The 13458-nt window shown below is 37.7% G+C and overlaps 1 protein-coding gene across 1 annotated transcript in view; it reads left to right on the forward strand.

The window, feature by feature from the left end:
* CATSPERB (cation channel sperm associated auxiliary subunit beta) overlaps positions 1 to 11401 on the forward strand; it is a 45364-nt gene extending 33963 nt beyond the window's left edge. The window contains exons 13-19 of the mRNA XM_064511851.1: positions 2252 to 2449; positions 3732 to 3842; positions 5689 to 5799; positions 6041 to 6179; positions 8493 to 8593; positions 9610 to 9684; positions 10762 to 11401. Coding sequence (XP_064367921.1) covers positions 2252 to 2449; positions 3732 to 3842; positions 5689 to 5799; positions 6041 to 6179; positions 8493 to 8593; positions 9610 to 9684; positions 10762 to 10971 — 945 coding nt within the window. The 3' untranslated portion in view covers positions 10972 to 11401. The remainder of the gene's footprint in view (positions 1 to 2251; positions 2450 to 3731; positions 3843 to 5688; positions 5800 to 6040; positions 6180 to 8492; positions 8594 to 9609; positions 9685 to 10761) is intronic.
* Positions 11402 to 13458: the final 2057 nt, after the last annotated feature.

Genomic DNA, 13458 nt, shown 5'->3' on the forward strand with positions numbered 1-13458 from the left:
GAGAATGTCTTCTGAAGGAATGGGACTACCAAGATATGGAAGGGAAATCTTATATTGGTATTCGGAGACTTCATTAGAAAAGGTTGTAGAATAAATCAATTAAAGAAATAGCAAATGACTGCCAGGACAGAGACTGTTCATCTACGGTTTTTAAATAGGAAATTTCTCACTTGCTAACTGTGGTATCATTTCCATCAGTCAAAAGAGCAGGAGATGACAAATGTGCCACTTGTTTTTAAAAAGGACTCTGGGGGTGATCTGAGGAATTGCAGTACCCAAAGTCTGACTTTTATGGGTGGGAAACTGATTGATTGAAGTTATTGTAGAAAAGAATTAGTAGACACTTGCATAAAACAAAATATGAGGCAAGAATCAATGTGAACTTTAACAAAGGAAATCACATCTGGCATATGTAGCAATTGGAAGAGATTGAGCTAGCGATTATAGTATATTTGGATGTTTAAAAAGCTTTGAGCAAGGTCCATTTTAAATTCTCTCAAAGAAACTAAGCTGTCATAGAATAGGATGGAAGGTCATCCATCGGCTAACAACTGGATGGGACCAGGAGATGCAAATAAGTGGTTGCTTTTTTACAAATAATGAAGGAAATAGCTAATGGGTACCACAGGATCTCTATACCTTCTGTGCAAGCTATTCACAAATGACATTGAAAAGTAAGTGAATACTAAAGCGGTTAATGTTTGGCGAAGACACAAAATTATGTAGCAAAGTCACAACTAATGATAGCAAAGAATTGCAGAAAGATTTAATCAGTGCAGGGCAACAAGGCAGTAAAACGTCTGGTAAAATTCATGGTTAACAAATGCATTTAGAAGAAAATTACAAAACAAGGAGCTCTGACTTAGCTGTTACTACTCATAAAGGGGATTTGGATAGGCAGCTCCATGGCAAGAAAATCCAAACTGAATATTACAATTATTTTCTTATGAAATGAATAGAGAAAAAGATAGGAAAGCATCATGATGCTATTGTACAAATTCTGTATCTCAGATACATTCACTTCTGGTCATTCATCTCGAAGGCAGATGTAGCAGCACTAGGTAAGACATAAAGAAGATGAACAGTAATGATGAGAAACAAAGAATGGGTTCCATACAAGCGAAACTGAATAGGACATTCCTGCTTGGTAAAAGAGGTGATTGAAGGCAGATATGTCAGATGTCTATAAAATCAGTGGTATGATGATGGCGATTCATTGTTTCTCAGAAATGCAGAAGCTGTGTAGTAATTTGAAACAAACAAAAAGAAACTTTTTTACATGCTGCCTAATTGAATTGCTGAACTCATTGCTGCAGGATGCTTTAGAAAACAAAAATTATAGACAGGATTAAAAATGGATTAGACAAATATATGGGGGATATGTCCATTGTTTGCTATTGAATACACTGGTCCAAATGTTTTAACAACTAACTGTCAGAAATAAGGACTATTTTGTATTATCCTGTTTCTTATATTCTTTCCTTAAACAGTCACAACTGATCACTGTACAGATTGCTGGAATTAATGGACCTTTAGTTTGACCAGAGTGGCAGTTCCTATGGTCTTGTGACAGACACTTTTTCTTTGAGTGTGTTCAGCATCATGCCAAGGCAACATCAGTTGAGCAATATGAGAAGTTCAGTATAAAAATAACACCCTTTTCAAAGTATTCTTTCCATTTGTATCTACCATCCCTCTCCACTGTGATAGGCATTGCCAGTAGCTAAAAATACAAGCCCATAAATAACATCAGTGCCAATTATGTGTCACAGTGATCTGCCTATATCATGCTTGTCCACATCATTTCTGTTGATCAGTTTTACCAGCTCATAATTCACAACTGCTTTCCTCCAGTGCTCTGGTAAAAGTATGGCATTGCCACATAAACTGAAAACTAACAAAATTAGGCTTCGTTAGATTTAAAGTAAAACTGTGATTTCTTCAGAACACCTCACTAAGCACATTCTGCCATGAGTTCCTTCCTAACTAAAGAGGGATCACTTTAAATGGTCTCCTGATCATTACTGTAGGAGCATAATGTAGGGATGAAGCCAACTTTGACATGAGCAGTTCCAAGATATACTGATTAAAACCAGCCCCTTTATCTCCTTGCACTAGGTTAGCAGGCAGGAGGAGAAAACTGCAATGCTGATATATCTACCAGTACAAATAAGATATTTACTACATTCCTTTAAATGGTAATGTTTGTTTTGGGAGTGCCAATTTATTTTCACAATGTAAATATCTACAGGGTAAATCTTCAATAGCTGTGATTATCCCAGAGGCATCATGTATTTGTGAAACATCAGCATATATTATAACACTGAAGACTGGCTGCTTATATGGGAAATCAATTCATTACATTTCTCCAGTTCCAGTGACTGCTGAGCTGTGGCTACAGAAAGCTCCAAAAGATGAAAATGGTTTTCTTATCCTAAAAGAATTGCCGGTAAGAAAGCTAAGCAGCCATTAGGTGAATGTTGAAGAATTGGTATAGAAAAGGATTTCCTACTTTGTGCATTCATTTTTGCAGAACCAAAAGCATGTGTATACTTGTTTAAACTGAAGAAGTGAATGTCAACAACAGCCTACCAACTTGTATAGCAGGAATGCATTGTGTAGAAATAACGCAATGTGCAAAATCAGCCACCAGATTTGAAAAAATGCATGAAATGATTTGATTTTTTGAAGTGTGTTAAAATATGCCTTTTGCTATTTAGGTTGAATAAATTAAAGTATTACTTTCCCTGTAACCTCATGAACCTTTAAGGCTTTTATTTTTTAGTAGAGTGTTTTGAAAAAGAAGAAATTTCTCTTGGGACCCCTAAGTTATTCTGCTATGAAAGATCTGAACTCAGATAGCTGGAGGCAAGAGACAGCACAGTTCTCAATTATGATACCATTCACTATACTACTATTAGAAAAGTACCATTTAATTATTATTCTATAAACATCTCCCGCTTAAATAGCTGAACATTTCATTCACTACCAAGTTTTTTTTTAATTATGTGAAATGCATGGTCTTGAGTTTAAACTATTACAAAACTGCATACATGTGCTGTGTTTAAAACGCAAATGATCAACAGAATTTGTATCTCATATTTAACTTGTATTTTAGATTTGGTTGCCTAAATAAAATAACTTCATTATGTATTTGGATCATGCAAAGGAATGTCAAATAGGTGTTTATACGTGTTCCAATATGAACATTCACACATATGTTCTGTTCATCTCTTTGATTTAAACTTAAGCCAAGCCTGTAAAAGTCTTTATTTGTGTAACAGATGCACTGAATATCCTTAGGTTTCAGTCAGAGTACACTGAAAGCAGCTAATCTCCTTTGAACATAGTTTCTGAGCAGCGAAGAGAGTAGAGATGAGAGATCATCTGGAAGTCCTGAGCCTAAAGGACTCAGTCAAGAAATCATGGCCAAATGTTGAATCACATAATTCATATTAGTAATAAGGCATCTGTTAGCTCACTTGTCACTGCTGAGGTGATGGTTAAAAATGAAAAAAATGATAATCTGTTTTCTCTGACGGAGTCCCTGGAAACTAAAATGTTAAATACAGATAAATGAATTGCTTGTTTTGTATCCTTTGGTTTTCATGCCATCCACATTACTTCTGCTTTATTATCCTGACATTAAGAGTAGCTTCTTATCATCCTTTCTACACAGTGAATGTGTATTTAATCTGTGTCCCTCTGTCTTCTGGTGCCTTTATATGCAGGTAAACTACAGACCTCCATCTGTACATGGAATAGCTATTCCAATCAGTGATAACTTTTATAATGCAGATCCCAGCAAACCAAGAATGAGAAACTATTTTAAGATTTCAAAAGTAAGTCTTCTGTAATCACTTCACTGCTGCTGAACATATCTTAAAGCTATGAATTCTTTTACCATCATGTATTTCACACACAGTAGTGTTTGTTTTTCTGTTAAATAATCAGTGTTTCGAAAAGCAGACTGTACAGACAGGACATTTCAGTGGTGTGCTTGCTGTAGCCTGTTTCCTTTCAATGTAGACCTTCCGGTTACATACTACTGGAGGATACATATCTTTATAGCAGGCTCTGAAGGATGGGATGGTGTAAGCTTATGCATATTATATTAACAGAGAGGATGGATAATGGGAAAGAATAGGAACTGAAATATAAAATCAGGTAACTTCAATGTAAACTTTTAAATCCTAGTCATTAATGAGGAAAGGACCTGTGCCAGAATTTCCATTCTAAATCTATTCTCATCACCACTGCCAGAATTACTGATAAGATGTCATGAGTTAAAATAGAAAGGCAAGAGAGGATATCTTTCAACCTAGCACTTCCCCTCTGAAAACTCTGTTGTTAAAATAGGTGGCACCATGTGCTAGTCATGATCATTCTGAGATTATAAAACATACAGGGAAAAATAGCTTTTTCATCAAGATTTTCAAGTCACAACTTTTAAATAGATCATCGTTTTCTGTGTTGATAAACACAAGAAGTTAACACAGAGATGACACTATACCAAAAAGTGGTAGAAGTTTTGTGGTACCCCTATGGAGGTACTAGTTTTTTTTGTAATCATATCTACCTCTCCATGTTCCTGGCTTTTGCCTATATTATAAAAGGTTTTTAAACTTTAAAGATATCCTCTTTGCAGACACTTCCTAGCAACTAAGCACAGGTCCACTTTCTGCTTGTCACAGAAAAGGGAAAGGACAATTAGATGGCTTGTCACCATATTTCGAGTCTAAAGAAATAGGACCTTCAGCAAAAATAAGCTGAGGCTGACCACAGGAAATCTCAGGTAGGCAGCTGGGTAATTCAGGCAAGACTGGCTTTAGGCATAAGTACAGAAAGCAGTCTCTTAGGCCAGAGACTTGTGGGGGCAACACGGTGGTTTCCCGAAGAACCATCCATCCAGACAGCTCCCTTAAGAACAGCTGACTCTGGTCCTACTGCTTATGCCTTGGGCTCAGTATGCATTTGCCTTTATTCCTGCTTCCATGCTGCCAAAGGGAAAGGCCATGCAGGTAGAGGTCTTCTCCTCAGCAGTGAAAAGTGGGAAGCTGGCAATAGAGGTTCGTATTTCCTCTTGCCTTCCTTTTTCTCTGGATTATAATGGTACCTTAGTTTGAGCAAGAGGAGTTGCATCAGTGCAGTGTCAGTCTTCTTGATTTCCAAAGAGTCTCTTAAGAATGTCAGACACAGTTCACTTTTTTCCCCTAATAGAACAATTTTCCACTGGAAAATGTTTTCTTGTCAAAGCAAATAATATTGTCAACAATTTGACAGAAAATTACTGAAATTTTAAAAGGTCAGAGTTTTGGGGTGTTGTAATATTAATGGAAATGATATAGTACAGATGAAATTTTTAAATATTACAAAGTTAAGGTTTGTAAGGTTGAAAAACCTTTTTGGAATATCAGGTTCTTTGAAGAATCCTGAGATGTCAGTATTTTTCTGGATTAGAAATGAAACCCAATTCCAGAATCTTGAAATTTCCTATGGGACAGAAATGCTAGATTTTGGCCTGTTCCAGTATCTGGCTTGTAGCAAATGTCATATTTACATTTCGAACTTCCCTACACCATACATGGATAGTTGCACTTTTTTACTGATATCTTCTTCTATAAAGTCTTGTTTTCAGAATTCAGGCAAGAAACTGAGCTAAAATCAGATTTCATGGCCTTTCCACAGGATTCTGGATTCTACAAGAAGTGTGCTAACAAGTCATCTAGAGCTGAATGCAACTGTACCTTGGCTGAGAAAATGTCTTCACTTGCAGCTTTCTCAGACTGTACAGAGAAGGTAAGAAATAAAATGGAAATACAGAAATTATTTTTCTTTAAGCTAAATTCTGGGACATGGCCAGATGCCCAAACAGTATTTGAGTAAAAATTGCTCAGAGAAAAATATGCTACAGTTGGACTGTAAAGGAGACATTCCAAATCACCATTACAAGGCTTGAAGGCTTAATAAATGTCTAAAAGAACCAGAACAATTTTTCCTTTGAATGTAGCCATTTAACAACAAATGACTTACATTTCAGGTTCTAAGAATGAGGTATCCAGTTACAAAGCTTCCAATCCATTTCAACCTTAAGCATTCGAATTCTATTAAAAATCTGTCATTTCCTTATTTTGTCACAATTACCGAAGTCAACCAAAGGACAAACTGGGAAGTCAAAGGTAAGGAAAATTTTCAAATTGAAATTATAGAACAATTCTGACCCCAATGAATCCATGGCAAAACTCAGTGATTTCAGTGAAACTAGGAATATAATCATGATCCTTAAATATCATTCAGATGTTCAGGGCAAGAATCCTGATTTCATATGCATCTGCTTTGTGCTAGGCTCAAGGAGTCCTGGTCTCTACTAGATGCTGCTATAATCTCAGTGTAAAATAATTGCAATCTTAGAAAATATTATCCACGCTAGGAACCAGAACATCATAAAAAAAAATACCACCGTACTGACACTTAATGTTTCTAAAATAATTAATGTACTGAGTGAATAAAGGGAAAAAACTATTATTTATTTAGGGGCATATATTTTAATAGAATACCTAGAAGCTGTTAGGAGTCACCTAAACTGGTAGCCCAGTAGAGGCAAGGTAGCTGCACCCCATATCCCCAGGTCTAGCCAGTAGCAAGGCTGAGCATGTATTCCCTATAGGCACACACGCACACTTACACACACACACTGTATAAATATTTTATATATATTTATATATACGTCCATGGCAGGTCACACAGATCTACAGACAGAAAACACATAGCACTTAGGCAAACATGAAGAGCATGAATGGCATGATCTTGCCTCCCACCTCTAGCTCTCTAGAGCAGGGAATATAGGTGGGAATCAAGTTATATAGAGCCTCACAAGTGTAGAGATTAGTCCTAGAACAGGGGCGTGGTAAAGCAGAGATTCCAAAATAAGTGATGGGTACGAGCAGAATGGCAGGTGAGGACATAACCTAAGCACAAGTCATTTGGCTGTGCTGAAGGGAATCCGGAAAGACGCGGTGAATTTAGAAAGGGGGAGCTTGCATGAGTGAAGGAGGGAAATGACCACAATAGGATCCGTGGTTTCCTAGGTGAGAAGGTCACAAGGGATTTAGTGCTGGTCCATGTGATATATGAAAGGTAACAGGAAAGTATAAATTATAATCCCAGTGCGTTGGGATTATGAGAAGTGAGAGGCATAGAGAAAAGCAGGAAGAGATCAAGGCAGCAGCTTTACAGACTGGAATTAGTCCTGTTTCCCTTTATCTCTAGTTGCCCTAGAATTCTCTCAGGCCTCTAAAGCACTCAGAGATCCTTAGGTGATCAGGGCTCTAGGATAGCAGTGTTTCCAGGTTCAGCAGGCCCCAACAAATGCCTATTTGCAACAGGCAATTCTACTGGCCCCGCACATGTGCATTAATCTGAAAGACTGTGGTAAGACATATTTGAAATGCTAGAGAATGTCTTGAAATCAGTAAGCCTCAAACACCTATTGAGGCTAATAAAAATCAGAAGCCCCCCAAAGTCTAATTTGCAACAAATGGAAGTACAGAGAAAATCAGGCCCACAGATTTTCCATGTGCTGCTGCAAGAATGTGAAGAATGTGTCCAGCACCCCCTGCTGCTGTTTATACATTACATTTGTCAAATGAGAGAGGGTTTAGTTTGTTTATCCAGCTCACCTTCCAATCCTGGACTCCCTACAGCATGACCCCACACAGCTTTCTTGGCATCCTGAGCCAGCTTCTGACCCAAAGATACACCCATGGCTACTAAAAGGTCTCAATCAGTATGGGCAGGACCTACAGTTGCCTGCAAGGAATTTGGACTTGTTTTGTAGCAGGTCTCAGTCTGTCCAGCACTCATGATGCTAGACCAGATTTGAGTTGGACCTCATGAATGATGATTGAGGTATGGACCTTGCCTGGTATATTGGATCTTGTGAAGATTTACTTTATATATTTGGACAATCTTTCACTATCAGCAGCTAGCTCTACTGCTATCTTTCAGCGGGCATACAGCTCACCCTACATCAGCTACAAAATACACACCTTTACAGTTCCAAGCTCTCCCGTACAGACACCTCATTTTATTCTTTATGAAACAATATGTTTTTTAATCTTGTGGGCATAAAAGACATTCATAGAAATGGAACCTCATAGAACTTTATTTTAGGAGGGTAAAAAATTATCCCTATTAATCTTTCCTTGATAACGCTCAAGAAACTCAAGGATAAGCAAGTGATCACCACTGTATTAGAGACAGGATTCCAAGCAACCCCAAACACCTCTGGCAGTGGTGAATGTGTTCTGTCACCTAATGGGAGAGGGTGCTCAGTGCCTCATGGAAAGCAGTTAGAAAAAAAGGACTAAACTAATTCTCTTTCCCTCTCTGTCTGTGAGAGCCAAAACCTCTATTGAGTGTATTTGATACATCTGGGGAATGGAAAAAATTGGAAATACTCTGGAAATTTTTTTTTATTTTTTATTTTACAGGTATCAATGAAACATCAGGCATATTAAAAATAAGATTCTATTTAACAAAAAAGCTCCACACTACTGTGTATAGTCCAGATTCTCTGATCTTAAACTTACATGTAAGTTTTATCATTTCAAATTAAAATAAATATTATGAACAGAAACGGGTAGAAGCTACAGTTCTAGAACTGAACACCATATAACTTTGAGGAAGTTTTGGTATGAATTGAAACATCTGTTCTTTGTAAAACACATATCCAATCACACATCTATAATTTCAGCCTATTTCTCGATGGGGTAAATCGGAGTTTTTATTTTGTGCACATGCTTCATGTAATCTTTAAAGGTACTGGTCCCAGGGATAATGAAGATAACTTTTGATGAGTTTTCCATTTAGAAAACTTTTGAATTTGTTGTTTTATACATCTTATTAAAAATCTTGCCTTTTCTAACTAACCAATCTATTCTATATACACTGTCACCTAGATGTTCTCCCTTAGAAATGTGGCTGTGTATGACTATATCTGACATTTTGATTTTGGAAGGATAAGTATACCTTATCTGAACGCATTGATCAGTACTAGTTATTTCGAAACACTTAAAACCCTGTCAGGAAACTGTCTTTTCCTAATGCGCTGCCTTATGGGAATTGTAGTCTGGTCCTTCATTATCTGTTTGAGCCAGGGTAGAGGGAGAACTGCATCCAGGGCAAGGTAATGCAGACCTGCTACCCAAACTAGGAAAACGCACTTTTCTTTTGATGTGGCTCAGAAAGAAACCTTTCTTATCAATTGAGAAGAAACCAAATACGTAGAGAAAATATTGATCTACCTTTTGGTTTTCTTGATAGCCTTTGTCAGACCTTCTGGGAGCAAAGAATGAAAAAATAGCCACTACTGCACAAAATTGTTAGTCAGCTGGTGGACCCTATTTAAATCTTGCTTGATTGCTTTTAAGAACGGCGTGGTTATGTTCCTTCATAGCTTTACTTTTGCTTGATTTTATCTTCAAAATTGGGGCACCAATTGAAAACTATGTCAAAATGTTTCTGCTCAGCAAAGCAAACATTTTCTTTAAACACGTTTTTTTCTGGAAACAAAAAGCCATCAATGATGATGATGATTTCTTTTAATAGGGATCTGAGCTTTTCCATTTCAAGGTATCAACTGTTCCTGGAGTTTCCCACTGTAACTTATCTGATGAATTTCAGGTACCATAAATAGACTATAATGATTTAATATTTAATAATTTAACATTTAATAATAACAATCATGGTATTTCATGTGAAAAGCAAATGAATTATATCAAAAGCTTCACTTGCGCAAGTCCAGCTTGAACTCTTTTGTTGAACAGGGTCCTGATCACATATTTGGCCATTTGCAGAATCAGTTTTTCTCAAATATTGTATTATAGTTTTCTAAATGTGGTAGGCTGAATCCTTTTTGCTCAAATTCAAACTCAATCTTAGACTGAGCCTGCCAGTCATACAGAGATCTGGACCCACTGCAGCTCTGGCCTCATCCCAGTTATCAGCAGGGGCACTGAATGTTAACTTCCAGTCCGTCTCCAGCTCTTTGCCTACCTGCAAAGAAGTTACTAGTAAAAGGTATTGCTGGCCTGTGACCCTTGTGACCCTGCAGAGATTCACATGCCTAGGCTCTTCATCAGCGCCTATAATTCATTAAGATGCTCTTTATTGATAAAATAGAACACAGAATGTATAGTACTTTCTAGCCAGAAAGTTCTTTAAAAAGGTTATTATCATTATCTTTCTTTTTCAATTGGAAAATGATAACACACAAAGATCCAAACTGGGGTTTAGGGCTTCATGCTTCTACACGTTATTAAAAAAATAGAGGTAGATATAGCCTTTAGCCCAAAATACCTGCAGTCAAGGAAAACACATAAAAGGCAGAATAAGGTTGAAATATATATAATTCTAGATCAACTTTTTATTTACAAAATATAGCTTTTATGTTGCCATAACACAATTGATACGTACTACATAAAAATATCTTTCTTGATATTCCATCACTGAAATTGCCTTCCTGTGGTGACCATCCACCTTCTACCTCGCAATCTAGCCATTATTAAAGCAATGACAAAATTTCTGCTGAGCTCAGACTGTTTGCTCCAAGAGAAAAAGACCATTTTCTTCTACCTCTGTACTGAGAACAATTTATTTGTATTAGAAATAATAAATTGGAAGAATTACAACTTTGTTATAGAATTTTAGTAATAAAACTGAATAAACAATAACAGATATTTTAAACCTTTTCTGTTTCAGATTTATGTTGATGATGCTCCACTGGCCTTTCCAGGACAATATCTTATTAGTGCATTAACAGCTTTATTAATAGGGAGCATTATCTTTGTGGCATTTCTTATACAACTATATGATATAAATGTATGGGATGAAGCAAAACATAAATTTGGACGATTCAATAAAGTATCACCATCACAGAATTCAAATACTGCAACTGCTACTTCTGCCTAGGTGAAGGAGCAGTGTTTTTGAATTAGGTACAGGAAGATACCCAAGAGGAAAAGATTTCTTTCACTGCATGTTTATTGAATCTGTTACAGATGTTTCATGTTATTTTAAAAGTAGCTTCTGATTTGATAATGATATATTACTAACTTTCTGAGATTTATATTTTACATATATAACTTCTTGATTAGAATTTATCATTTCTAAAGTTTTTTTGAAATCTCCAGAAAATGTATGTTCGTAAGATCTTTTGTTATGAAGATTTCAGAAAACATAAAGAATTATTTTCTCACCTTACTATCTGTAGTCAGTACTAAACATAAGTAAACAGCTAGAACCGAGGTATACTGCTTTTCTTATAGATTCTGTCATGAGTATTTTCTCAGACAACTTCCAATACCCATGAAAACTGTAAAACTGCATAAATAAAGCCTTCATGATAATTAATTTAGACAATTATAAGTGAATATTTAATAACTGTTAAGTAGTTTCTATAAAGTAGTGCTGAGCTGCAGTGATGATTAATGACATCATGTGTACTTCCAATTACACTGGCCACATCCATTCTGGTTTTGGTAGCAATATCCATGTGTGCATTTAAATTCCAAGTCCTATTGGCATGCATCAGTGACAGCCACATTGTAGAGGTCTTAGGGCCCTCTGGCATGTATCACTGTTCACACTACACTTCAACAGTAGCTCACTGGGGTGTGAAAGTTGCCATATACCCTTTGTACCTCACCACTACAGACCTTGCTAGCGCACACACCATTCCCAACCTTCTTCCTCCTGCACATCTGCTGATAATCCTCACATGCCACTGATGCCTTTGCTGGTTAGTCACAGAAGATCTCTCACTAGAAGATCTGCTTTGAGGCCATCCATATTCCCTACAAGGGAGCGTGCTAGTAGACGAGTACATTGTTAATCCTTATCATCAGGGAAATTGTAGCTAACCCACATGGCAGGCTGCCTAATGCCTTTTTTCATGATTAGGGATGGGCTATGGCCAGGCCCAGTAAACCCTGCATCATCTGGTTTCCTGTCTATGAAGCTTGTTTGGGCAGAGGCCCAAGACCATATCAACAAGAAATATCACTTGCCTATTCTGCAACTTCTCAACAAGAACAGAGGCTGCTTCATGGATACCATGACCCGGGTACACTGAATATACGATGCATATACAGTTGAAAGTCCACTTTCCTTGAATGGCGATAGCCAGCTGAAACTCTGCGTGGGCTTTATGACAGAACTGGATGAGCTCTCAGAAGAGCAAGTACAATCTAGCACCCTTTTGAGGATACTAGAGAGAAATATTCATAGCAGCAGAGTACCCACTTATGCTGTAATTGATAGTATATATCCACAGCAGAATGAACCATGTGTCTCTCCCCTGTGAAGCACAGGCCACACAGGAGTTCAGTCAGGTGTTGAAACCTTTCTGGTGACTGCAAGATGGCATACCCTAATGGCTAGGCTGGACTTCAGCATCCATGTCACCTTGCAGCAGAGTGTTCCATCACTTCCTTCAATGAGGTACAAAGAAAGACCTACTTTTGTTTGCTTTGACCATGCCACCCACTAGCTGGACCTCTTGCTCCTCAGTTCTTATATTGGAAAAGACAGTAAACAACTAACTCTTGCTGACTTTCTTCATGCCATTCAGGATGTGGCCATCTATTGTATGGAAGCAATTTCCTGTTTTTTAATCATCCTAATTGCCTTTTTCTGAATCTCTTCCACTTTTACTCTGTTCTTCGTCTTCTTGAACTGAAGAAATACTGCTTCTCAGTGCTGTGAAATATGACCTGTGCCATCTCTGTGACTACAGTTTTAAGTTGCTCTTAGGAATTTTTTCTTTTTTCAGAACTGTGATTCTGTGCAGGCTTCCTGCAAATATTCACCAATATCTGAGTTTTGTCTTGTGTAAATGACCTCTGAGTACCCTTGGTGGTGGCAGAAGGTGAGCCAAAAGGGTTGTCTCATAGACAGAGATGGCTTTTTGTAATGGGATGCCAAAAGTAGAGCACTGGGTGGAGGGCTGGAATGAGGCGCCTGGCAAGAGCTAGTCTAGAGGGCTATAAGCAAATGCAGAGGAATCACATCTGGCATCCACCACAAGGAGGGGTGACAGTCAAGAGAGCAGTAGCTTCTCACCATTGCTTGATTTTCCTTAGAACGGGAGCCATCGTCATGAGCCAGAATGGAGCCGGCTTACAGACAGTATGGAAAATCAGGGTGCCAGGGTGGAACATACAGTCAGGAGAATTTCAGTGTGACTATTTAGGCATGCCCATTCCAAAATGGTTTGGCATGGTATTTCTAGGTACAAAGTGATGATAGGAGAAAAAGCTCTCGATTTTGCATTTTGTCTGCTTTAGCTTCACTTTTGGCTAGAGAAGAGATGCCACAGGCAGGCATTGCCCTCCCTAAACACCTAGCCTATGTTACTGCAGAGCTCACCCACAGATTATAGAGCCTGGATGTCAAGTT

Source organism: Dromaius novaehollandiae, chromosome 5 (assembly GCF_036370855.1).
Source record: "Dromaius novaehollandiae isolate bDroNov1 chromosome 5, bDroNov1.hap1, whole genome shotgun sequence".
Taxonomy (NCBI): domain Eukaryota; kingdom Metazoa; phylum Chordata; class Aves; order Casuariiformes; family Dromaiidae; genus Dromaius; species Dromaius novaehollandiae.